We start from the raw sequence: 24,127 nt of genomic DNA on the forward strand, positions 1-24,127 counted from the left end.
TATCAGCAGGTACTTACTGAGCTGGATATATGCTGGCTGCTACCTGAAAGAGCGATTCCTCTGTTCCATGAAGTTCCAAGGAATCTGATGGTAACGATTACAGAAAGGTCAAAAGGACTTCTTGGGTTGAAATAAAATCAGAATAGGCTAAGTAGTTCTACTCTGGCACAGAGTTGGTGAAATTTACCCCCTTGGAGACCTCACCAATTCCATTCACAAATGTTCCTTATACATCCATTGTGATCAAGAATTCATCTACCTGGGACTTCCCTGGTGGTCTAGTGGCTTAGGCTCAATGCTCTCAAGGCAGGGAGCCCAAGTTCAGTACCTGATCAGGGAACTTGATCCCCCATGCCACAGCTAAGTGTTCTCTTGCCACAACTAAAGATCCCATGGGTGGCAAGTAAGACCTTATACAGCCAAATAAATAAATTAAATACATATAAGTATTTTTAAAAGAATTAACTCAGCGTTCAAATATGGGTGAAGCTCCTATTGTGTACCAGTAAATAAAACAGTGAACAAGATGAAGAATAATCGTGAATACAAGGCCAAAAATACCTTGCTTATGACTTCTGCAAGCTACTTTCTCCTAGAGCACTCCTCTAGGAAAGTTTCTGGTTGTACATTAATGAAATGCAAATAACTGTCCACCACCCACTCACATTGACCACAGGCTGTGTGTTTTAGTTGTTCAGTTGTGTCCAACTCTGCGACCCCATGGACTGTAGCCTGCCAGGCTCCTCTGTCCATGATATTTCCCAGGCAAGAATACTGGAGTGGGTTGCCATTCCCTTCTCCAGGGGATCTTCCCAACCCAGAGATCGAACCCAGGTCGATCACAGGCTACTGGAGGGCACAAACCATGTCTTCTGCTCCCAGTTGTATCTACACAGTGTCTGGAACGTGGTTAGTACTGAAATATTTGTTGCTCCTGCCTCATCGCTTCACCAGGTGAATCCTTAGAAGAACTGGAAGATGATAAAAGGTGAAATATGATCAGTAACTGGAAGACATGAACTAGAAAGAGACTCCACCTCCAGTCAGTCAGTCAGTTGCCTAGTTGTGCCTGACTCTTTGTGACCCCATGGACTGCAGCATGCCAGGCTTCCCTGTCCATCACCAACTCCCAGAGCCAACTCAAACTCATGTCCATCATGTAGGTGATGTCATCCAACCATCTCCTCCTTTGTCATCCCCTTCTCCTCCCGCATTCAATCTTTCCCAGCATCAGGGTCTTTTCCAATGAGTGAGCTCTTCCCATCAGGTGGCCCAAGTATTGGAGTTTCAGCTTCAGCATCAGCCCTTCCAGTGAATTTTCAGGACTGATTTCCTTTATGATGGACTGGTTGGATCTCCTTGCAGTCCAAAGGACTCTCAAGAGTCTTCTCCAACACCACAGTTCAAAAGCACCTGTGATAGCTGAGACTTAAGAGACACCAACTCCTTGCCTAATACTATTATTCTTTCCTGATCCTGAACCTGAGAGCTAGTGAAGGCAAAGAGGTAGGTGACATCAGCATTGGGCTGCGGTTTCAAATTTCCCACAATGTTGTCTAAATCAGCTGGTGAAATCCCAGAGGATCCTGGGATGTATAGTCTGAAAAGTGTCCCTGGGTGTCCTGCTTAAAATTTGGTGGTCTTCCCAGTGGCTCAGAATCTGCCAGTCAATGTGGGAGATGCAGGAGATGGGGGTTTGATCCCAGGGTAGAGAAGATCCCCTGGAATAAGAAATGGCAACCCACTCCAGTATTCTTGCCTAGAGCATTCCATGGACAGAGGAGCCTGGCAAGCTATTATCCATAGGGTCGCAGAGGCAGACACGACTGAGCATGTATGCACAGCACAGCAAAATCAAAGTTACAACCCTGAGGTGTGGATTTGGTGCTAGGGCTCACAGGAAGGAGAGCTCTTCACTTTTTTAAAAAGCTTTTTATTTTATATTGGAGTATAGCCAATCAACAGAGAAGGCAATGGCAACCCACTCCAGTACTCTTGCCTGGGAAATCCCATGGACGGAGGAGCCTGGTAGACTAGTCTATGGGGTCCCGAAGAGTCGGACACGACTGAGTGACTTCACTTTCACTTTTCACTTTCATGCACTGGAGGAGGAAATGGCAACCCACTCCAGTATTCTTGCCTGGAGAATCCCAGGGATGTGAGCCTGGTGGGCTGCCGTCTATGGGGTCACACAGAGTCAGATACGACTGATGTGACTTAGCAGCAGCAGCATAGCCAATCAACAGTGTTCTGATAGTTTCAGGTGGACAGCAAAGGGACTCAGTCATACATATAAATGTAGGAGAGTCCTTTCTTTATTTATTTAATGTTTTTTACTTGCCTAGCTCCTTTCCTTTTACTGATTTTTAATGAGAGGATAATTACTTTACAGTGCTGTGTTGGTTTCTGCCATACAGAAATTTCAATCAACTGTAGTATACATGTGTCGCCTCCCTCTTGAAACTCCCTCGCACTCCCCACCCATCCCCCACCCCTCTAAGTGGTCCCAGAGCACTGGGTTGAGCTCCAAATTCCCACTGGCTATTTATTTTACATATGGTAATATATGTGTTTCAATTCTACTCACTCTTCTAGGAGAGTCCTTTAAATAGGTAACTTCTTGGACATATTTGAAGTTGTTTTTCATTTATAAAAATGTAATTTTCCCAGAGGTTTTGAAGAATTCTAATTTGAAAAAAAAAAAAAATAGGACCAAGACAAGTCAGGGCATTCTACACTCTGGGGGTCATCCAATCTTGCTTGTATTTTTCTCTGTAAATAGTGTCTTCTCACCTAAGGGCCCACAAGAGGGAGCTGTACTCTTTCAGACCACACTTGTGTATCAGCCCTGAGGGTCTTGGTGGTGGTGGTGGTTTAGTTGCTAAATCATATCCAACTCTTGTGACCCCGTGGACTGTGGCCCGCCTGACTCCTCTGTCCATGGGATTCTCCAGGCAAGAATACTGGAGTGGGTTGCCATTTTCTTCTCCAGGGGATCTTCCCAACCCAGGGATCGAACCCTGGCTTCCTGCATTGCAGGCAAACTCTACCGACTGAGCTGAGGGTCTTGGGAAGCTACAAAACCAAAATAAGATGGGTAGGTTGGTGGAAGCACTGATTTTTCACAGGTTATGAGAGCCAGTGAGGACTTTTAAGTAATGCAGGTATAGTGCACTGAGATCATTACATGTTATCATTATCATTCTTTTGAAAAAAGTATTTGTTTTAAATTGGAGAATAATTGTTTAATGACATTGTGTTGGTTTCTGCCATACATCAACATGAATCAGTCATAGGTAAATATATGTCCCTTCCCTCTTGAATCTTTCTCCCACCTCTGCAATCTAACTTTCAGTTCAGTTCAGTTGCTCAGTCGTGTCTCTTTGTGATCCCATGGACTGCAGCACACCAGGCTTCCCTGTCCATCACCAACTTCCAGAGCTTGTTCAAACTCACATCCATCAAGTCGGTGATGCCATCCAGCCATCTCAGCCTCTGTCATACCCTTCTTTTGCTTTCAGTCTTTCCCAGCGTCAGGGTCTTTTCCAATAACTCAGGTCAATGTTAGCATTTCAGGTGTCTAGTACTCACCTTGTTCCTATTTAATACAATTCTATTTATTGTTATATATTGCCAGGAGAAATATCAATAACCTCAGATATGCAGATGACACCACCCTTATGGCAGAAAGTGAAGAACTAAAGAGCCTCTTGGTGAAAGTGAAAGAAGAGAGTGAAAAAGTTGGCTTTAAACTCAACATTCAGAAAACTAAGATCATGGCATCTGGTCCCATCACTTCATGGCAAATAGATGGGGAAACAATGGAAACAGTGACAGACTTTATTTTTCTGGGCTTTCAAATCACTGCAGGTGGTGACTGCACCCATGAAATTAAAAGATGCTTGCTCCTTGGAAGAAAAGCTATGACCAACCTAGACAGCATATTAAAAAGCAGAGACATTACTTTGCCAACAAAGGTCCGTCTAGTTAAAGCTATGGTTTTTCCAGTAGTCATGTATGGATGTGAGAGTTGGACTATAAAGAAAGCTGAGTGCCGAAGAATTGATGCTTTTGAACTGCGGTGTTGGAGAAAACTCTTGAGAGTCCCTTGAACTGCAAGGAGATCCAACCAGTCCATCCTAAAGGAAACCAGTCCTGAATGATTCATTGGAAGGACTCAGGCTGAAGCTGAAACTGAAACTCCAGTACTTTGGCCACCTGATGCCAAGAACTGACTCATTGGAAAAGACCCTGATGCTGGGAAAGATTGAAGGCAGGAGGAGAAGGGGATGACAGAGGATGAAATGGTTGGAGGGCATCACTGACTCAATCAACATGAGTTTGAGTTGGCCCTGGGAGTTGGTGAAGGACAGGGAAGCCTGGCATGCTGCAGTCCACGGGGTCACAAACAGTCAGACTTGACTGAGCAACTGAACTGAACTGAACTGATATTTATTGTTTTCTTACTGTGTGCTTCCCTGGTGGTTCAGTCGGTAAAGAATCTGCCTGCAGGAGATCTAGGTTCGATCCCTGGGTCGAGAAGATCCCCCTGGAGGAAGAAATGGCAACCCACTCCAGTATTCTTGCCTGGAGCATTCAATGGACAGAGGAGCCTACAGTCCTTGGGGTCACACAGAGTCAGACTCCACTGAGCAACTAACACTTTCACTGTTTCAGGTACTAAATTCTGTTACTATTTCCCATCTTACAGAGGAGGAAGACGAGGCCCAAAGAGGATTAGCACCTAGTAAGTGACATTTATGGGTCTTAAATCTAGCCTCTTTTCTCTACAGTATTCTTTTTTTCTTTTTTCTTAAAGTCTATTTTCTGCAATACTATATATTCCCACTAACATTTTTATTTTATTTTATTTTTGGATGTGCTGGGTCTTGGTTGCTGCATGGGGGCTTTCTCTAGTTGCACCAAGCAGGAGCCACGCTCTAGCTGTGGTGCAAGAGCTTCTCATTGCGGTGGCTTCTCCTGTTAGGGAGCACAGACTCTAGGGCTCACAGGCTTCAGGAATTGCAGCACGCAGGCTCAGTAGTTGTGGCCCATGGGTTTAGTTGCTCTGCAGCATGTGGGATCTTAGTTCCCAGACCAGGAATCGAACCCATGCCCCCTACATTGGCAGGTAGATTCTTAATCACTAGACCACTAGGCAAGTCCCTAACATTTACATTTTAAAACCAGGATCCCTAATATTCTTCCTTGTGGCAAATTATAAATCCCTCCTTTGCCTGATTAAAAAACGACAACCAAAAAAAAAAAAAAACAAAAACCCAAACACCAGAATACACTCCCAAAGGAGAAGATTAGTCTTTGAATTGAAAGCACATTGTACTGCACAAAGCAAAATACTTTAGCATCCAGCACTATAGTGGCCTTCAGGGAGCCGAATGGTATTTTCGACGTTGCCCAGTTAATTAAGAGTGGGAAGTTACTTGCTTGTCATCATTATGAGTGCATTCTGTCTTTCACCATCATCATTTTCTCTTTCTGTCCTGGGACTTCCCCTCAGTTATAAATACACTCTGTTTTCTGAATCTTAAAACAAAACCCCAAGCCCTCCCTGAAACCTTCATTCCTTTCTAGCGGTCATGTGTACTCAGGCATACTTTTTTTTTTTGGCCTCTTCTCACCCAAATGTCTCAAAAGAGATGTTCCTTTTTTCAGCATCCTTCACTGGTTCAGTGTTGTCTCCTTGGCAACAGTGGCTATTCTAATTTTTCTTTCTCTGCTGTACATCCTCAGTCATGTCCAACTCTTTTGTGACCCCCTGGACTATAGCCCACCAGGCTCCTCTGTCCATGGGATTTCTCAGGTGGCACTCAGTAAATGTTTACAAAATGTATTGCTTAACCCTCACAATTCTACCAAAAAGGCTCTTAGTAAAGTTACTGTCCGAATGCCAAATCCAGTGAGCATTTGAACCTCTTTGTATTATTTTTTTTTAAGATTTTATTTATTTATTTTTGGCTGCACTGGGTCTTCATTGCTGTGCGTGGGCTTTCTCCAGTTGTGGCAAGCAGGGGCTATTCTCTAGTTGCATTGCGTAGGGCTCTCATTGCAGTGACCTCTCGTTGCCAAGCACACACTCTAGGCATGGGATGTAGTTGTGATGCACTGGCTTAGTTGCTCCAAAGCACGTGGAATCTTCCCGGACCAGAGATCGAACCCACCTGTGTCCCCTGTATTGGCAGGTGGATTCTTAACCACTGGACCATAAAGGAAGTCCAACTCTTTGTATGCAGTGTGCTGCGCTGTGCTTAGTCGCTCAGTCGTGTTCGACTCTTTGTGACCCTGTGTACTGTAACAACCCGCCAGGTTCCTCTGTCCGTGGGATTCTCCAGGCAAGAATACTGCAGTGGGTTGCCCTGTCCCCCCCCCGGGGGATCTTCCCCACCCAGGGATCCAACCCAGGTCTCCCACACTGCAGGCTGATTCTTTACCAGGGAAGGCTATTTGTATTCAATACTGTGATTCTTTTAAACTTTTGTGCTCAAATTTTTCACCACTTGGCTTCTGTGACACCATACTTCTCTTGATTTTTCTCATAATTTTATGCTGCTGTTGAGTTTCTATCAGGACTTCTCTTACTTCCCTCTACTCCTTAAATGTCGTTTCTCAGAATTTGCCTTTAACCCATTGTTCTTGTTCTATACCAGTGTCTCCAAATACAGTTCCTGCACAAGCCACATCAGCATCAACTAGGAACTTGTTAGAAATGTAGTTTCTTGGCATCCAACTACTGATTGAGAGATGTCTAGAAAATCCAACACCTATTTATGATTTTTTTTTAAAAAAACTAGATATGGGGGCCTCCCAGGTGGCACTAGTGGTAAACAGCCCACCTGCCAATGCAGGAGATATAGGAGACGCAGGTTCGATCCCTGGGTCGGGATGATCCCCTGGAGGAGGGCATGGCAACCCACTCCAGTATTCTTGCCTGGAGAATCCCATGGACAGAAGAGCCTGGAGGGCTACAATCCATAGGATCGAAAAGAGTCAGACATGACCAAAGTGACTTAGCATGCACAAAGCAAGGGGGAGCTTCCTGAACTTTAAAAGTTTCTGGCAAAAGTTAAAGCATGGATTACAGAAAATCAGATTGAATGGTGGAACATTAGAAACAGTAACATTATAGTCAGAAATAAGACAACAATGCACACTATTACCCTTACTCACCAACAGTGTACAGAAAGTCTTAACTGGGATTTCCCCGGTGGTCCAGCGGTTAAGAATCCCCTGTGTAATGCAGGCGGTTAGGGTTCAATCCCTGGTCAGGAACTAAGATCCCACATACCAGTGAGCAACCAAGCCTTATCGCTGCAGCTATGAAGCCTGAGCACTCCAGAACCCACATGCCACAACTAGAGAGTCCGTGCCCTGCAACTAAAGATCCCATGTGCAGCCACTAAAACCCAAATAGACTAATGTGTTTTTTTAAAAAACAAACAGAAAAGCAGTGCATAAACAAAGCTTATATTTTAAGATATATTTTTCAAAATTTCTTATCTCTATTAGTCAGGATTCTTGGTTCTAACAGGACCAACAGAAAACTAACTTTGGTTACCTTAGGCAGAAGCAATGAATTTATGGGCAGGAGACAATAAATTAACAAGTGAGCAGGAAGCTGCAGAAAAGGTCAAGATAAAAACGAAAACTTTTATGCCACAAAAAGAAGAAGCATCAAGAAAAAGAGTGATACATTCGATTGTGTGTAGATTTTTTAAAATTAATTTTTATTTTTGGCTCTGTTAGTTTTTTTCTGCTGTGGGTGGCCTTTCTCTAGTTGCAGCGAGCAGGGGCTACTCTAGTTTCACTGCGTGGGCTTCTCATTGCAGCGGTTTCTCTTGTTGCAGAGCACAGGCTCTAGGGTGTACAGGCTTCAGTAGTTGTGGCACATGGGCTCGGTAGTTGTGGCTCCCGGGCTTTAGAGCACAGGCTCAACAACTGTGGCGCACCGGCTTAGCTGCTCCATGGCATGTGGGATCTTCCCAGATCAGGGATCCAACTGGTGTCACCTGCATTGCAAAGCAGATTCTTAACCACTGGACCGCCAGGAAACCCTCTGTGTGTGTAGATTTACAAAGAGCTTCTACGAATCACTGTGCTGCACTCTGAAATTAACATGATGTTATAAATCAAATATATCTCAATTTTAAAAAAATATGTAAAACTTAAGTTTAAAAAAGAACTTGCAGAAATATCAGGAATAAAAAGGACTTTGGAGGGTCATCTGCCAGCATCTAGGAAAACTGTGCTTACTCCATGACCTAGTAAGTTCCACCCCCTAGCACCCATCTGGAGAAAGGAGTCATGATTAAGAGAGGGTGTTGCTGCCTTATCTGTAATTCTGAGAAACTAGAAACAACCTAAACATCTGTCAATAGTGAAAGATAAAACAGAACATCCGGTAGCTGGTAAAAGGAACGTGACACCACAGACAGAGCTTACTGAGAGAGGAAAAGCAATACTCTGTATTGCAGAGTAATACAGGCAACATTATGCCATTTTTGTAAGGAACTACATAAAACATACAATGCTGAAGATTGTTAATTTTTTTTTTAAAGATTTAGAGGGGCTGGGATGGAGAGGGAGTAAGACTTCAGCTTTACTTGTAATGTTTTACCTTTTTAAAAAAGTATTTATTTGGGGCTGTGCTGGGTCTTCGTGGCCATGCAGGCTTTTCTGTAGCTGCGGTGCTCAGGCTTCTCACTGCAGTGGCTTCTGTTGTTGCAGAGCACCAGCTCTAGGGCACACAGCTTCGGTAGTGGGGGCACCTGGGCTCAGCAGTTGTGGTCCCTGGGCTCTGGAGCACGGGCTCAATAGTTGCGGCGCACCGGCTTAGTTGCTCCGTGGCATGCGGGATTTTCCCAGATCAAGGATCGAACCCTTGTCTCCTGCATTGACAGGTGGATTCTTAACCAATGAGTCACCAGGGAAGCCCTGTAATGTTTTAACTTTTTTTAAAAGGCAGTATTTAGGTATTTAATAAACGAAAATTATGTGGCGCACTGGGCTTGCACTGCCTCCCTCACCTCTGTTAAGCCTCTTCTGACACCATGTTCCTCCTCCCTCTCAGAGCTTCACCTAGACTTGCTTTTCAGTGCCACAGGAAAGATGGTTCCTCTGTCCAGAATCTTACCCTTCTTTTCCCTCACCTAATTTACACTCTGAATTTCTGTGAAAAAACCACTTCAAGAATGCTTTCTCAAGGCATCTGACCTAGGTTGAGCTCCAGTCCTTCAGAAAGCTTACCTAAGAAATTAATTACATATACTCAATGTGATTATTTTATTGTTGTTTAGTAACTAAGTCTCGTCCGACTCTTTGCGACCCCATGGACTATAGCCTGCCAAGCTTCTCTGTCCATGGATTTCCCAAGCAAGAATACTGGAGTGGGTTGCATTTGCTTCTCCAGGGGATCTTCCTGACCCAGAGATGAAACCCGAGTCTCCTGCATGGCAGGAGGATTCTTTACTGCTGAGCCACCAGGGAAGTTGGATTATTTTATTAGCTCTATGAAAACGGGCCCATGTCATGCTTGCTCCTCATTGTGTCTGAATACTTCATGTCGAGCACAGAGCAGCCATTCAAGAGCTATTTGTTGGAAGCATCAAAGATGGAGGGTTTGAAAAATCTGATTGAGTACTTTCCAAAAATAATCGTATCTTGAGGCCACAAACCTAACACACTCCGAACCATCATCACTTCCTTCTGTAACAGCAGATTCCTCCAAGAACCCCTCCACTTGGCTTCTTAAGCTTCAAAACCACCCAGGAGCATCCCTGATTATTCAGCCATCCTATCTAAGCAGTCTATTCACCTGTAGACTCTACTCTTCTCCCGTAGCCACCTGCCTGATCCACAACACCAGCCTGTCACCTGGCTACTGTGCCAGCTGTTTAACCTTTCCCAGTGTACCTCTATCCCCGGCCATTTCCAACTTAGCTTCCAGAGCTATCAAGTGCAAATTTAATCATTCTGTCACTCAACACAGTTGTTAATATTGCTTCAGCATCTGGTTTACCTGGAGAGTAACCAATGAACCTGGTTTACTGGGACTAAATGGTTCCCAGGATGCCAGCCTTTCAGCATTCAAACTGGAAAAGTCCCAGGCAAACTAGGATATGTTGGTCACCCTACTCGCCCACTAGGCTGTAATTTCCATGATGGCAGGGGTCTTTTGGGGCTTGTTCACCGTCAGTACCAATGCCAATGCCTGGCAGAGTAAGGCATAAAATCAAGTTGTTTTTTGCAGAGATAGAAAGTGAACATAAATACTCACCTTCAGAAGTATCACCTCACACTGATCAGAATGGCCATCACCAAAAAACCTACAAATAATGAATGCTGGAGAGAGCGTGGAGAAAAGGGAACCCTCTTGCACTGTTGGTGGGAATGTAAATTGATAGAGCCACTATGGAGAACAGTGTGGAGATTCCTTTAAAAACTAGGAATAAAACTACCGTATGACCCAACAATCTCACTGCTGGGCATATACCTTGAGAAAACCGTAAGTGAAAAAGACACGTGTCCCAGTGTTCACTGCAGCACTGTTTACAGTAGCCAGGACATGGAAGCAATCTACGTGTTCATCAACAGATCAATGGATAAAAAAGTTTGGTACACATACACAATAGAATATTACTCAGCCATGAAAAGGAACACATTTGAGTCAGTTCTAGTGAGGTGGATGAACCTAAAGCACGTTATACAAAGTGAAGCTACGTCAGAAAAACAACCGTCATATATTAACACATATATATGGCATCTAGAAACATGGTACTGATGAAACCATTTGCAGAGCAGGAATAGAGATGCAGACGTAGAGAAGAGACTTTGGCCAGCAGGGGAAGGAGAGGGTGGGATGAATTGAGAGAATAGCATTAAAACATACACACTACCATATATAAAACAGGTAAAGCTAATGGGAAAAGTTGCTGTATAATTCAGGGAGCTCAAAGCGGTACTCTGTGACAACCTAAAGTGGGGTGGGGGAGAGGTTCAAGAAGGAGGGGACTTGTGTACTTATGGCTGCCTGATTCATGTTGTTGTGTGGCAGACACCAACACAATAGTGTAAAGCAATTATTCTCCAATTAGATTTTTAAAAAATACTCACCTTTGTTGGTCTAGCAGCTCACATAGGGTCTAGTGCCAAGTAGGCGTCCAGGTACTGTTTTTTTTTCAGATAGGAAACTGTTTACCTGACTTCTAAACTGCACCCAAACTGCCTTACTGAATCAGGTTGACTTGACATCAAGACTACGGCTCTAATGCCTTTGAAAGGAAACAGCACTCTGGGGTAGGTTGTGGGGCTTCTGGCAACCACATTACATGTAAATCCCTATTCTAGATTAGATTGTTGTTTCTGGCTATGCACACTGATCCCACAGGACCTACTTACATATCTACTTATTTATTTACTTGGGCTTCCCTGATGGCTCAAGTGGTAAAGAATCTGCCTGCAATACAGGAGACACAGAAGACATGGGTTCAATCCCTGGGTCAGGAAGATACCCTGGAGAAGAAAATGGCAACCCACTCTAGTATTCTTGTCTGCAAAATCCCATGGACAAGAGAGCCTGGTGGGCTACATATGCCACCATAAGGTCGCAGAGTCAGCCATGACTAAGCACACGTGTGCGATTATTTGCTTACTTATCTTGGCCGAGTTGCATAGCATGTGGGATATTAGTTCCCCGACTAGAGATTGAACCTTGACCCTGTGTCCCCTGCAGTGGAAGTGCAGAGTGAGTCTTAACCACTGGACCTCCAGGGAAGGGCTGCCATGGGACTTCTGTAACATCCCCTTGGACAAACACAGGTGCAGCAAGTTGTGGCTGAGAGGGACTGCTTTGGGGTACCACACAGGTCAAGTCTGCACCCCACCACTTGGGCAGGTCACTTCTCTGAACCTCTTCTTCTCATCTGTAGAGTTCGAGGACTTCCCTGGTGGTCCAGTGTCTAAGACTCCATGCTCCTAATGCGGGGGACCCCAGGTTGGATCCCTGGTCAGGGATCTAAATCCCACATGCCACAATTAAGAGTTCACATGCACAACTAAAACATCCCACATGCCTCAACAAAGATCAAAGATTTTCCACAACCAAGATCCGACATGGCGAAATGCATAAAGGTTTTCAAAAAACAACTCAGGCTTGCCCTTCTTAGCTCATAGCACCATTGAGGATCAAATAACGTGTAGAAATACATTGCAAATGCTAAGACTATCTAGATATGTTTCCAATTTCTAGTTTTCCCCATCCACTCAATGCAACCAACATTTCTTTTTTTTTTGGCCTCACCACATGGCTTGCAGACTCTTAGTTCCTGGACCTGGGATGGAGGCTGGGCCCCAGCAGTGAAAGCCCTGAGTCCTTAACCACTGGACTGCCAGGGAATTCCCAGATTTATTTTCTTGTTCCATAAAAATCTTAGGACAAGGACCAGAGAAGTGGGCAACTAGAGACAGCAACTAAGACTGCCTTTGGGTGGCCTGAGTGAAGCCACAGAGATGGGAGGTAGGGTGTTTTTGCTGGCAGGGAAAGAATCAAATGTTCCCTCGCTAAGCTGTTTGGAAGAATCTGTGAAATCCCCAACAGTTGAGACCATTCTTTTCTCCACTCCCCCAGCACGAATAGAGTTGACAGGCAGAAGAAAAGATCCAGGCCACATAATCCCGTCACACAGGCTGTTCAGAAGGAGCCAAGCTATTGAGCCCTTTGCCTAAGAAAACTCCTAAGAACCCCTTTGTCTTTTGAATACCCAGGCACCTAAATAAAACAAAAGCCTTGGTCGGTGTTACTGGAGTGCATAAATATGACCTGATGGACTTTCACTGAATTGGAAGGCATGTTGGGGATAGTTATTGTTATTGTTTGGACACTCAATTGCGACTCCACGGACTGTAGCCAGCCAGGCTTCTCTGTCCATGGAATTTTCCAGGCAAGAATACTGCAGTGGGTTGCCATTTCCTTCTCCAGGGGATCCTCCCGACCCAGGGATAGAACCCAAGTCTCCTGCATGGCAGGCAGCTTCTTTACCACAGAGCCATCCGAGAAGCCTATATTGGGGATCTTTTGCCTTAATATAAACTGTGAAAATATAATAATATAATATATACTGTGAAAATATAAACTGCACATGTGTGCAATTAATATTGGGGAGCCCTAGGAGAGGTGTCAAGGAGTTGGGTCATTATCTCCAAAGCAGTTGAAAGTGATAGACAAAGCTGAGCCCTGTGTGGCTTGCTCATGGGGAGAAAGATGCCCTACATATCAAAATTCAGCGGGGCCGAGATAACAAACTGGTTTCAAACCCAAGCCTTAAATCAAAAGACTTGAGTGCATGTCAGGAGAAGCGTCCATTCTGTCCCCACAGGTTTGAGATCTCTGGCTGAGAGCCCAGTTGGAAGACGCTAGTTAGTTTGTTCTTTATTTTCATCTGAAAGTTACAGGGCTATTTATCAACAAAATGACTGTCCGGGCAGCAAAATCCAGTGGTTTCTATGTACAGGCCCATTCCTGGGGTCCACACCTCTGGAGGGGCCTCCTCCCCCAAGGCCTCAGTGGGCTTCTTCCCAGGCCTTTAGGAAATAAGCACAAAGACGCAGGGGATGAAAACCAGCCTGTCCCCGGCACCTGCTTTCATCCCACAGGAAGGTGGCGGCTGCCTGTGGGGGAGCCAGGCCTAGTCTTGGGGTAGCAGGTGTGAGGGGCCTCTCTCTGGGGAGCCCATCCTTCCTGTGCCCACCTCCTGGGCAGGCTCTCGTTGGACATTCCTGGGACTGCTCTGGCAGGCTCACGAGTTCCCACTCTAGCCTTCTTTTCTTTCACGTCGTGATTGGAACACCGTGGTGTCCCAGCCTCCCATTCTGGAGGCCACGAATTGCGCTGTGGAGCCTCTTCATTTGTCCCTGTTTTTTTTTTTTTTTTTTTTGTACAGAAACGACAATACTCTGGATCCGACCTTTTTTTCCCCCCGCTCAGGAAACAGAAGCGGCTCAACAGGTACAGTTCTGCTGGTCAATCTGCTTCCGGCAGGGTTCCATGGTGACAGCCACGCCCACCCCACTCCGGCCAGAGGTCATTCGGGTCACCTCGCTCCAGGTGTCCGTGTCTGGGTCATAACACTCCACGCTGTCCAAGAATGTGTGACCGTCGTAGCCCCCTGCAGGGAGGGCAGGAGGGATGGTCGGTCACTACTCCAAGGGGGTGGGGGTTGGGGGGGTAGGAAGGAAGGAAGCATGTGAAACCCTCCTACTGAAAGGGGCTAGGTGGGCTTCTCCGCCCAGGCCTCACCAAGAACGTAGATCCTTCCCTGGTGAACGGTAATTCCCAGGGCGCTTCGCCGATGCTTCATGGGGGCTACGAACGTCCACGTTTCTGTCTCCACGTCGTAGCGCTCTACGCTGTTGAGCTGGTCCTGACCATCGTAGCCCCCCGCGGCATAGATACAGTTGTGCAGGACGCAGACTCCTAAACCGGACGACACAGAGAGGGTGACTCCAGGGCCTGGCCTTGGGGGACCCAGCCATCACCTTCTTGGGGGGACACCCTCCCCTCTCCCGTCACCCGTCTTCCTTCCTCCCCTCTCCTGAGGGGCCCTGTAGAGACAAAGCCAAGAGCAAGGAGCATGAGCTCTATAAGCATCACTCCCAGGGGGGGGAGGGTGCTCCTCCTTGCTCCCCTCCCCGCAGCCCCCTCCCACCTGCTCCGCTTCGGATGGTGTTCATGGGTGTGATCATCCGCCACTCGTTTCTCTCTGGGTAGTAACACTCGGCTGAGTTGAGGCGGTTTGTCCCGTCGAAGCCCCCGACCGCGTAGAGCAGACGGTTGAGGACAGCCACTCCCACCCCGATCCTTCGTGTCAGCATCGGGGCCACCAAGTGCCACTCGTCCCCCTCCGGCTCATACCTGCCACAACAGAGTAGCAATGACAACAGCAGCCCCAGCCGGCCTGAGACACTGACCCCCACTGACATTCCACTGTGTTTTTTTTTTCTTTTTAATTAAAAAAATAATTTTATTTGGCTATGCTGGGCCTTCCTGGCTGCACAGGCTTTTCTCTAGTTGCGGTGCGCAGGCTTCTCACTGCAGCGGCTTCTCTAGTTGTGGAGCATGGGCTCTAGAGCAGGTGGGCTTCAGTAGTTTCTGCTCCAGGGCTCCTACAGCACTGGCTGAATAGTTATGACGCACTGGCTTATAGTTGCTCTGAGGTATGTGGGATCTTCCTAGACTAGGGATAGAACCCATGTCTCCTGCATTGGCAGGTGGATTCTTTACCACTGCAACACCTGGGAAGCCCCTTACTTGAACTCTTCAATTCTCACAAGGATTCCCTACAATGCAAGTTATCAGTAGGTCCGTTTTCTAGACAAGGAAACTGAGGGTCATGGTCCCCATCTGCTCAAGGTCGCCTGCACCTCTGCTGGACTCAAATGGCTCCATCAGACCACTGCCTAAGCTAAGTGTTGTGTGAATGCAGGAGACATAGGAGACACCAGTTCAGTTCCTGGCTCAGGAAGATCCTCTGGAGGAGGAAATGGCAACCCACTCCAGTATTCTTGCCCAGGAAGATCCCCTGGAGGAGGAAATGGCAACCCACTCCAGTATTCTTGCCCAGGAAATCCCATGGACAGAGGAGCCTGGTGGGCTATATAGTCCATGGGGTCACAGAGTCAGACATACTGAGTGAGCACGCACGCACGCAAACACAGGGTCACCATGCACAGCTGTACTGTACACAGACTGTGTACTGCACAGGGCACCACGTCTAAGGGGGCACCTTCCACGTTAACAGACCTCATTTGTGTGTTTCTTACAACCATTTGTGGATAGATAGCAGATAAATTAGCATATTAACATTCCGACAGTTTCAAACTGATGGAACTTTTTCCAAATCTGCTAATAGTCGTTGTATGGGTATGTGATGGCTCTGTAAACAGTTCCCAGGCCAAGACACATCATCCAGGGTCATGACCATACATCCCCCAGGAGTTTAGCTTCACCTTGAGGCTTCCACTCCCTGAAGGCAAGGCACAGAGAAAAGCACTCAACAATTGAGGGAAGACGTCCATGGAGGTGCAGTGGATAAGAATCCACCTACCAAGGCAGGGGACATGGGTTCGAGCCCTGTGTCTTCAATCAGGAAGATTCATGTGCCATGGAGCAACTAAGCCTATGCCACAACTGCTGAGCCCGCGTGCTGCAACTACCGAAGCTGGTGGGCTTAGAGCTTGTGCTCCACGAGAGAAGCCACTGCAATAAGAAGCCTGTGCACCACAACGAAAAGTAGCCCTGGCTCGCAGCAACTGGAGAAAGCCTGCATGCAGCAACGAAGACCCAGCACAGACAACAATAAATAAATATCTTAAAAGAAAGACAGGAGGAACCCTCAGATCCCAATGGTGGGGGACGTGTTAGCAGCAGAAGCCCCAGATCCCACGCCTCCTGCACCACTCACCTCTCCACACTATTGTGGTGGATACAGCCATGGGAGCCGCCAACGGCATAGATATGCCCGTCGATGACGCCCACCCCAATTCGGTTGCGGGGTACGCTCATGGAGGCGCAGGGCGACCACTGGTTGGTCATGGGGTTGTAGCAGTCCAGGGCGCTGGAGTCGGTGTTACCATCAGGCGAGTTGTTGCGGCCGCCCACGGCGTACAGCAGCCCACCCACCACACAGCCCGCCAGGCCGCTCCGGGGCACCTGCAGGTCCGCCAGCCGGAGCCAGGTGCCATCGCTCGGGTTGTAGGCCTCCAGGTAGCTGAGCGACTGGCGGAAGTAGCCACCGGCCGTGTAGATAAGGCGGCCCACCTTGGGCGCCCGGCAGGGCATCACCTGCGTGGGCTTGTGCAGGGTGAGCTCCTGGAAGATCTTCACCAGGTAGTCCTTGCAGCGGGAGTCCGACTGCAGGATCTCACACTTTTGCAGCTGCATCTGCAGGAAGTGGGGCGTGAGCGAGTGGCAGCGCACAGCCCGCAGCAGCGCCTGCACGTAGAAGCGCCGCTGCTCGCAGTCATACTTGACCCAGTTGATGCAGGCGTGGAAGACCTCGGACTCGCAACGCACGTTCAGGTCATCCCGGCTGATGAGGGTCGCCAGCTGGCAGTGGGACAGGTTGAAGAACTCCTCTTGCTTGGCCACCTGCAGAGGGCGACAGTGTCATGGGCTGACTTACAGGTCTCTCTCCACTCCCACCTCCCAGCCCCTCACCAAGCCCCTGCTAGGACCTTGGACAAGACACTCAATCTGCCTCTGCTAATCTCAGCTTCCTCAGGTGTGAAATAGGCATTCGAGGGACTTCCTGGTGGTCCAGTGATTAAGAATCTACCTGCCAATGCAGGGGACACAGGTTTGATCCCTAGACTGGGAAGATACCACATGCCTTGGGGCAACTAAGCCCATGTGCCATAATCTTGAGCTCTTGCTCTAGAGCCAGTGCTCCACAACAACAGAAGCCACTGCACTGAGGAGCCTGCACAGCGCAGTCAGAGGAGAGGCCCTGCTCACTGCAACTAAGGAAAGCCTGGGAACAGCGACGAAGCCCCAGCACAGCCATAAATAAATAAAAATTTAAGGAAGAAAAGAAACAGGCATTTGAATAGTATTAAACGCTCAGTGTGTGAGAATTCAATGAGTTAACACTACACGCCAGGCATATAGCAGGTAAGTACATAAATGGGAAAAAGAAACGTCACCTCTTAGATTTTGTATCATTTTGTATCTTAAGTGTAAGAATGTTACCCTTTTCTTTTTTTAATGAAATTATTTTTTCAAAAGAGCAGACTGACTTCAAAGCAAATAGCAACAGAATATGTTAGAAAGAAAAAAAAATTCAGGCTTGAAGAAAGCAGCCTGAGTTGCAGTGTTGGCCCACTACCTTCTAATTGTACCACCTTGGGCAAAAACCTAAAACACTCCGTGCCTTGGTTTTCTTCCTCCATAAAAGGGGGATTACGCTATGCTATGCTAAGTCACTTCAGTCGTGTCTGACTCTGTGTGACCCCATAGACGGCAGCCCACCAGGCTCCCCCATTCCTGGGATTCTCCAGGCAAGAGCACTGGAGTGGGTTGCCATTTCCTTCTCCAATGCATGAAAGTAAAAAGTGAAAGTGAAGTCGCTCAGTCGTGTCCGACTTCCAGCGACCCCATGGACTACAGCCTACCAGGCTCCTCCGTCCATGGGATTTTCCAGGCAAGAGTACTGGAGTGGGGTGCCACTGCCTTCTCCAAAAAGGGGGGGATTATATTAGTTGCTAATTCATAGCAGGGTTATTGCTAAGGTAAATATTTCTTGTCCGGCACTGGTCTATATAAATAATTTCAGTCACCCCACATCAGGGGGATCCAAGCTTCCTGTTACTCCAAGCCGAGGCAACCCCCTGACACCAGTGTTGTGCAGGTCAGTGGGACAACCCTGCTCTTGGGCCACCATCCTGGAAGCCGTAAGTTCTAAGACTAACGTCAGAGCTTCTTGGGGCATTTGGTCAACCCCCAAGATGGTAGAGAATGAGAGGCATGGAGACCAAGACTAGTGTCCACCTAGCTGGCCCCAGCCACAGGAGGATGATTTTAAAAATTTCCAGGAAGGGGGAGTTCCTTGGTGGTCCAGTGGTTGGGACTCAGCGCTTTCACTGCCAGGGCCAGGGTTCAATCCCTGGTCGGGGAACTAAGATCCTGCAAGCTATGTGGTGTGGCAAAAAAAAATTCCAGGAAGGCATTCCAAAGCATACCTCCTAGGATAGCTGGGAAGACTCAGAGATTTAAAGGCTGGAAATCACTTAGAACAGAGGCTGGCCCACACCAAGTATTCAACAAGCACTCATTTTCTCTACTCACAACTTCCTCCACTTAAAAATGAAAATGAAACAAAGATTAGTGTGAGCACAATACTCTGTGGACTAAAGAAAACACTGGCAGTTGACAGCATGTCACAGGTGTTCAATAAATATTTACTGACTGCCTGGAACGTCAGGCCCTGCTCAGGGCAGCCTATGGTGGAACTGCTGTCATAGTCACTGCCCTCTGTCCCCACCTTTGACCCAAGGGAGCCCAAAGACCCATGAAGGTCTCAGTTTCTTCAGCTGTTTCCCAGATTTGTCACAGATATGTAGACTGGGAGCTCAACCCTATTTTTCTTCATCTCCTTGCCTTGACCCTTCACCTCTCAAGGGGAGACGGTGATGACCCACCTGTCTGTTTCCCGGTCCTCCCAAGGCTGCTCTGAAGCCTTGGTGCCATGTCCCCACCCCTCACTCACCTCCCCAAAGTGCATGTAGATGTATTCCCGGGCACGCTGGTGCAGCTCCGTACAGCCAATCTGCTCGGCAAAGTTGGCGATGCCAATGGCGTTGCTGGGATCCAGCTGCTGCACCAGGAAGTCGCTGCAGGCGCGGACCACGCTGTCGATCTGGTACATGACAGCACCGTTCATGACATGGAGCACACACTTCTCCCCCATGGAAATGGACGCGGTGTAGGCAAACTCAATGAGCCGCTCCATGACCTTTGGGTGGATGCCCTCAATGGACACCACCTCCATGCCCTGCTCCCGCAGACCGTTGGTGAACATGGCCTTGAAGACGGGGCTGGACGAGGCCAGCACCACCTTGTGGGCCATGAACTGGGCGGCAGGTGCGTCCTGGTACTTGACCTGCAGTGTCACGTCGCATAGCTGCTGGCTGAGCCGCAGTTCGTTCATGATGCCAAAGGCCTGCTTCGTGTGGTCCTCCAGGGTGTAGCTGAAGGTGCGGTTGCCATGCTGGGAGGGCGTCACCTCGGCCTTGCACTCGGTGGAGGCGTACATCGCCGTGTCCCCTGCCCCCTCAGGGCGCTGTGATCTCAGGGGCAGGAATTGGGTATGGGCCCCGGCCCCGCTAGGCCTGGGTTCCGGCTGCATGGGGTTCCAGGTGACAAGGGACAACACCACCACTGGCACTCAGGGGCCTGGAGGGGGAGAGCACAGGGCTGGGCACGGGGCTGGGGGCCAGGCCTTCTTTTCTAAGATAAAGTGACTCCGAGACCAGTTTTCCTTCCAAGCCCGGGGAAAGCAGTGTTCATTTGCGCTCCCTAACTGACCCATGGCCCCACCAGTCCAAGGGCCCACCTTAAATGGTAGGTCACATGGTGCCCCTCCCCTGCTCAGAATCCCATCATTCTCTGTGGCATGAAGAATAAAACCAAACTCTTCAATGGCCTGCAAAGCCCTTCATAGTCAGCTCCCGTCCACCTGTTCCCTTTGCCCATTCTGTTCCAGCTCTCCGGGGCCCACCCCTTCTCACAGCATGTCCAACTCATTCCTTCATTCACCCCATCAACATTTCTCGGGCATGTCCAGGCACTGTTCTAGGCACCAGAGACACAGCAAGGAGCCAGACAGACATGCAATGAGCCCCCCTGGAGCCAACACCGGGGAAAAAAGGACTATAAGTGAAATAAGCAAGATTTGGGGTCATGAAGAAAATGACAACAGCATTGTGACAGTGTGCCGTGCAGGTGTTTATTTAAAATCAGGTAGTCCAGGCCTGTCTTGGAGCTGGGACTAGAAGGATGAACTTATGAAGGGGGCAGGTAGGGGGGTGGGTGGGTGGTTGTTAGCTTTCCAGGCAGAGGGAACAGTGAGTGCAAAGACTCAGAGGCAGAATGAGAGCTGACCTGGAGAATCAGGGAAGAGTGTGATGAGAGGGAAAGACTAGTGAAGGGAGGGTGTCTGTGAACCCTGTGGAGTCTGGAGGGTCAGGGCGTGAGCTGGGTTTGAAAAAGTCAGGCAAAGAGAAGGCAGGGGATCTACAAGAGGTTCTTCTTATTGTTCCCTGGGCTCCACTCAGAGTCACCTCCTCTCTGTTTTATTTCCATCACACCACTTGTCAGGAATGGAAATTAGCTCCTTTGCTTGCTTGCTGATGGATGAAGGGTCTCTCTGGCCCTGAGCCCCAGGATTCAGAGGGCAGGTAGCCCTGTGTAGGTCAGGGTCCTGCCCACCCTCTCCTGTGCCTCCCCTGCAGTCCGCCTGGAGCCTGGCACTATGCAGGGGTCAGTAAGCTGCGGCTGGCTGACTGCCCACTCCACTGTGCCTGCCAGAGCACCCTCCTCTTCCACCGTGCCCTGGACACTGCTTGGCCGCCTCTCCCCAGCCGAGGCCCGGGCCTGCCTCTTGGTCTTTAGCCAAACGGTCAACGGTGCCCCCTGGGCACCGGACACTTCTCCCCCACCCCCCCGCCAAGAAGCGGTAAGTGGAGGGGGGGCGGGGGGCACTGCGCATGTCCCGCCGGCGCAGCCAAGGCCTAGAGAAGGGAGGAAGTGACCCCGCCGCGGCCTTTCCATCGTAAGCCCCGGGGCGCAGACCAAGGTCCCCCCCGCCACAAACGCCCCGGGATCCCCGGGCTTCCGTCCGAGCGACGCTTCCTGGGCCTCTCGCTCCAGGAATCACCCGCCGGTCGCGCCGTCCAACAAAAGGTCCGGACTCGAGCCGCGCCCTCCTGGCCCTCCGCAGAGCCGCGGGAAACCCCGAGGCGACCGGGCCCCGCATCGCCCAGTGCTCCGGCCCCCGGACATGGTAGCAGAGCACTCTAGACCCTCGGTGCCCTCAGCCCGGGCGCGGGCCACTTCACTCACCCCGCCATGGCCGTGCTCGGGCTCCGCCTCCGTCGCCCAGGCCCGGGCGCCTCCATCGCAGCTCGCAGGGGGGAGGCGCGGAACGCGCGCAGGTCACCATGACTAAGCAGAGCCGGGAGCCGGCCGTGTCAGAATAAAAGTCCCCGCGGCCCCGGGCCTCGGGCGGCGGAGACGGCAGCGGGCCGCTCCCCCCCCACCCCCGCTTCCCCGCCCACGCTCGCTGTTGCCCAGTTGCGCAGCCCCAGAGCGGCGTCCGCGGTGCCGGTAATCGCGGCGGGGCCAAGCAACCATCCCTGGGCGCACCCAGCCCGCGTGGTCGGAGCCGCCTAGAATCAAAGCCCCGGGTTCGAGGCTCAGCGCTTCCCTGCACCCGGGATCACCGGATACCCCTCCCCGCCGCCGCTTGTGCGTTCACCTGCGTAGCCTCCGATACTCTCACCGCGGGGTGGGGATGCCAGGGGGCGCGGCGGTGGCTCCTGGCACGTTGGTGCCACCCGCGCACCGAGCTTCCGGGAAGCCCGAGGGGCCGTGGCCTGCCTCGGGGGCGGCTCCCGCCTGACTTTCGCTATTGAAGACCCGCGAGCGCTTCCACTGTCCGGGGCGGCGGGGGAGGGGGTTGTGGCTGGGCTCCGGGTCGGCGGGGCCTACGGGGTCGCGGCCGTCGAGTGGGGGGTTAGCCTCGGGACGCCCGAGAAGGAGGCGGGGAGAGGGCGGAGAGGGCGCGGCGGGGAAGGAGTCGTGATTCCCCGCCCTTCCCTCAGGTGCCCGGCGCCGATGGGCGAGGAATAGGGCGGCGGGCAAGGGCGCCACGGCTAAGCCCACCAGGCCCGTCCCCCCACCCCTTCGCAGTCCCTTCCATCCGCCGTGTTTCGTCGTCTCAGCGCGAGTCTGCTTCCCACGACCTGCTCTTCTTTTAACTCCGCACAGTGCAGGCCTCACGTTCAGGTGGCCGAAGGATCCCGGCAGAGCTGTCTACCTACCTACTGGGGTTTTCATTGTTTTTACTTTTTATCTCCAATCTGGAGGCGCGAGGAGCTCGCAGTTGGGAATTCGAACTCCGGCTCTGCCACTCTCTAGCTCTGCGCGGCTGGACCCATAATTTAACCGCTCCATGCTTCAATTTCCTTCCTCGTAAAATGTTAATAGGGCTTCTGTGGTGGCTCAACGGTAAAGAATCCTTCTGCAATGCAGGGGACACAGGATCGATCCTTGGGTCGAAGAGATGCCCTGGAGAAGGAAATCGCAACCCACTCTAGTATCATTGCCGGGGAAATTTCATGGACAGAGGAGCCTAGTGGGCTATACAGTCCCTGGGGTCTTAAAGAGTTGGACACCACGTAGCAATAGATGTTAATAATACAGGCACCTAGCTGGTAGATTATTGGGAGAACTAATTGAGAATGCTAGCGCTCAATAAATATGAATGATTGTTATTTTCCATGGAAAGTGATACTGATTTTCCATTTATGCTCTTTGTTATATAAAGTTAACTTTTAAATGTATGTGGGTTTTTTTTCTTTTAAGAGTCCGTCTGTATGAAACGCTAGACTGAACAGATACTGGTCTAAGAAAGGATTCAGCCTGCCCCTGGGGTGAATTTGGAAGATTCTGCCTCCCTGCTCTGGGTTTGGGATTAATCCCACGCAGGAGAAGGCTGGGGTGGGGTTCCTTGCTTCTCCTCCCTTGCCGGTGGCGGTGGTGAAGCTGTGGTTTGAGTGCCTCCAGAGGTGATGCCATAGCATAATCGCCAAATACTGTATGGGGAGTGGCTGAGGCTGTGAGTAAACCCACACCCTTCTCCACATGCCAAAGGAAACCTCTGGTATATCTCAAAATTAACATCTACAAGCCCTGAGACCCAGCAGTGACATGTGCAGTAATTTATCCAAGGTACCCTTGCACACATTTAGGAGGGTGTATGTACACAGATGTTTATTGCAATACTGTGTTTAAATGCCAAGTGTTGGATTTAACATGTGTGCATCCCTAGGGCCCTGGTGTAATCTATGCTGTGAAATACTATGCAGCCAGTAAAAAGAAGCCATTAGCTGTGTAAATGTTTTACCTCAATATTTTTAAATGTGAAAAAAAAAGCTCTGTAAAGCAATTATTCAATTAAAAAATAGTGACATAAAAAGTGTTATGGTCTGTGCCCCCTCCCCACCATCATATATTGAAGCCCTAACATAACAAGATGATGGTATTTGGGCTTCCAAGGTGGCACAGTGGTAAAGAATCTGCCACCCAATGCAGGAGACTAGGGTTTGATCCCTGGGTCAGGAAAATCTCCTGAAGGAAGAAATGGCAACCCATTCCAGTATTCTTCCTGGGAAAATCCCATGGACAGAGGAGCCTGGCAGGCTATAGTCCATGGGGTCCCAGAGTCAGACACAACTGAGTGACTGAGCCCACATATAAAAATAAGTGATGTTATTTGGAGATGGGGGCTTGGGGAGGTAGATTTAGATGAGGTCATGAGGGTGGGACCCTCATGATGGT

At 49.4% G+C, this 24,127-nt stretch overlaps 1 protein-coding gene and 1 long non-coding RNA gene across 3 annotated transcripts; one reads left to right on the top strand and one right to left on the bottom strand.

The window, feature by feature from the left end:
* Positions 1-13,415: 13,415 nt before the first annotated feature.
* On the bottom strand, positions 13,416-22,324 carry KEAP1 (kelch like ECH associated protein 1). Of its 2 annotated transcripts, none has more exons than XM_061422133.1 (6): positions 22,044-22,324; positions 19,275-19,960; positions 16,473-17,158; positions 14,718-14,923; positions 14,309-14,485; positions 13,416-14,177 (listed from the first exon to the last, which is right to left on the bottom strand). In XM_061422133.1, exons 2-6 carry the CDS (start codon positions 19,911-19,913, stop codon positions 14,011-14,013), a joined length of 1,875 nt encoding a protein of 624 aa, XP_061278117.1. In that variant the 5' UTR covers positions 19,914-19,960; positions 22,044-22,324; the 3' UTR covers positions 13,416-14,010. The 2 variants fall into 2 exon arrangements, with proteins under 2 accessions (XP_061278117.1, XP_061278116.1); XM_061422132.1 differs by lacking the exon at positions 22,044-22,324 and adding an exon at positions 21,629-21,717.
* LOC133250665 (uncharacterized) lies at positions 21,729-23,130 on the top strand. Its single transcript, XR_009737374.1, has 2 exons — positions 21,729-22,033; positions 22,390-23,130. It is a non-coding gene; the product is annotated as an uncharacterized LOC133250665 (long non-coding RNA).
* The last annotated feature ends 997 nt before the right edge of the window (positions 23,131-24,127 follow it).

The sequence above is a fragment of the Bos javanicus genome, chromosome 7 (assembly GCF_032452875.1).
Source record: "Bos javanicus breed banteng chromosome 7, ARS-OSU_banteng_1.0, whole genome shotgun sequence".
In the NCBI taxonomy this organism is placed as follows: Eukaryota; Metazoa; Chordata; class Mammalia; order Artiodactyla; family Bovidae; genus Bos; species Bos javanicus.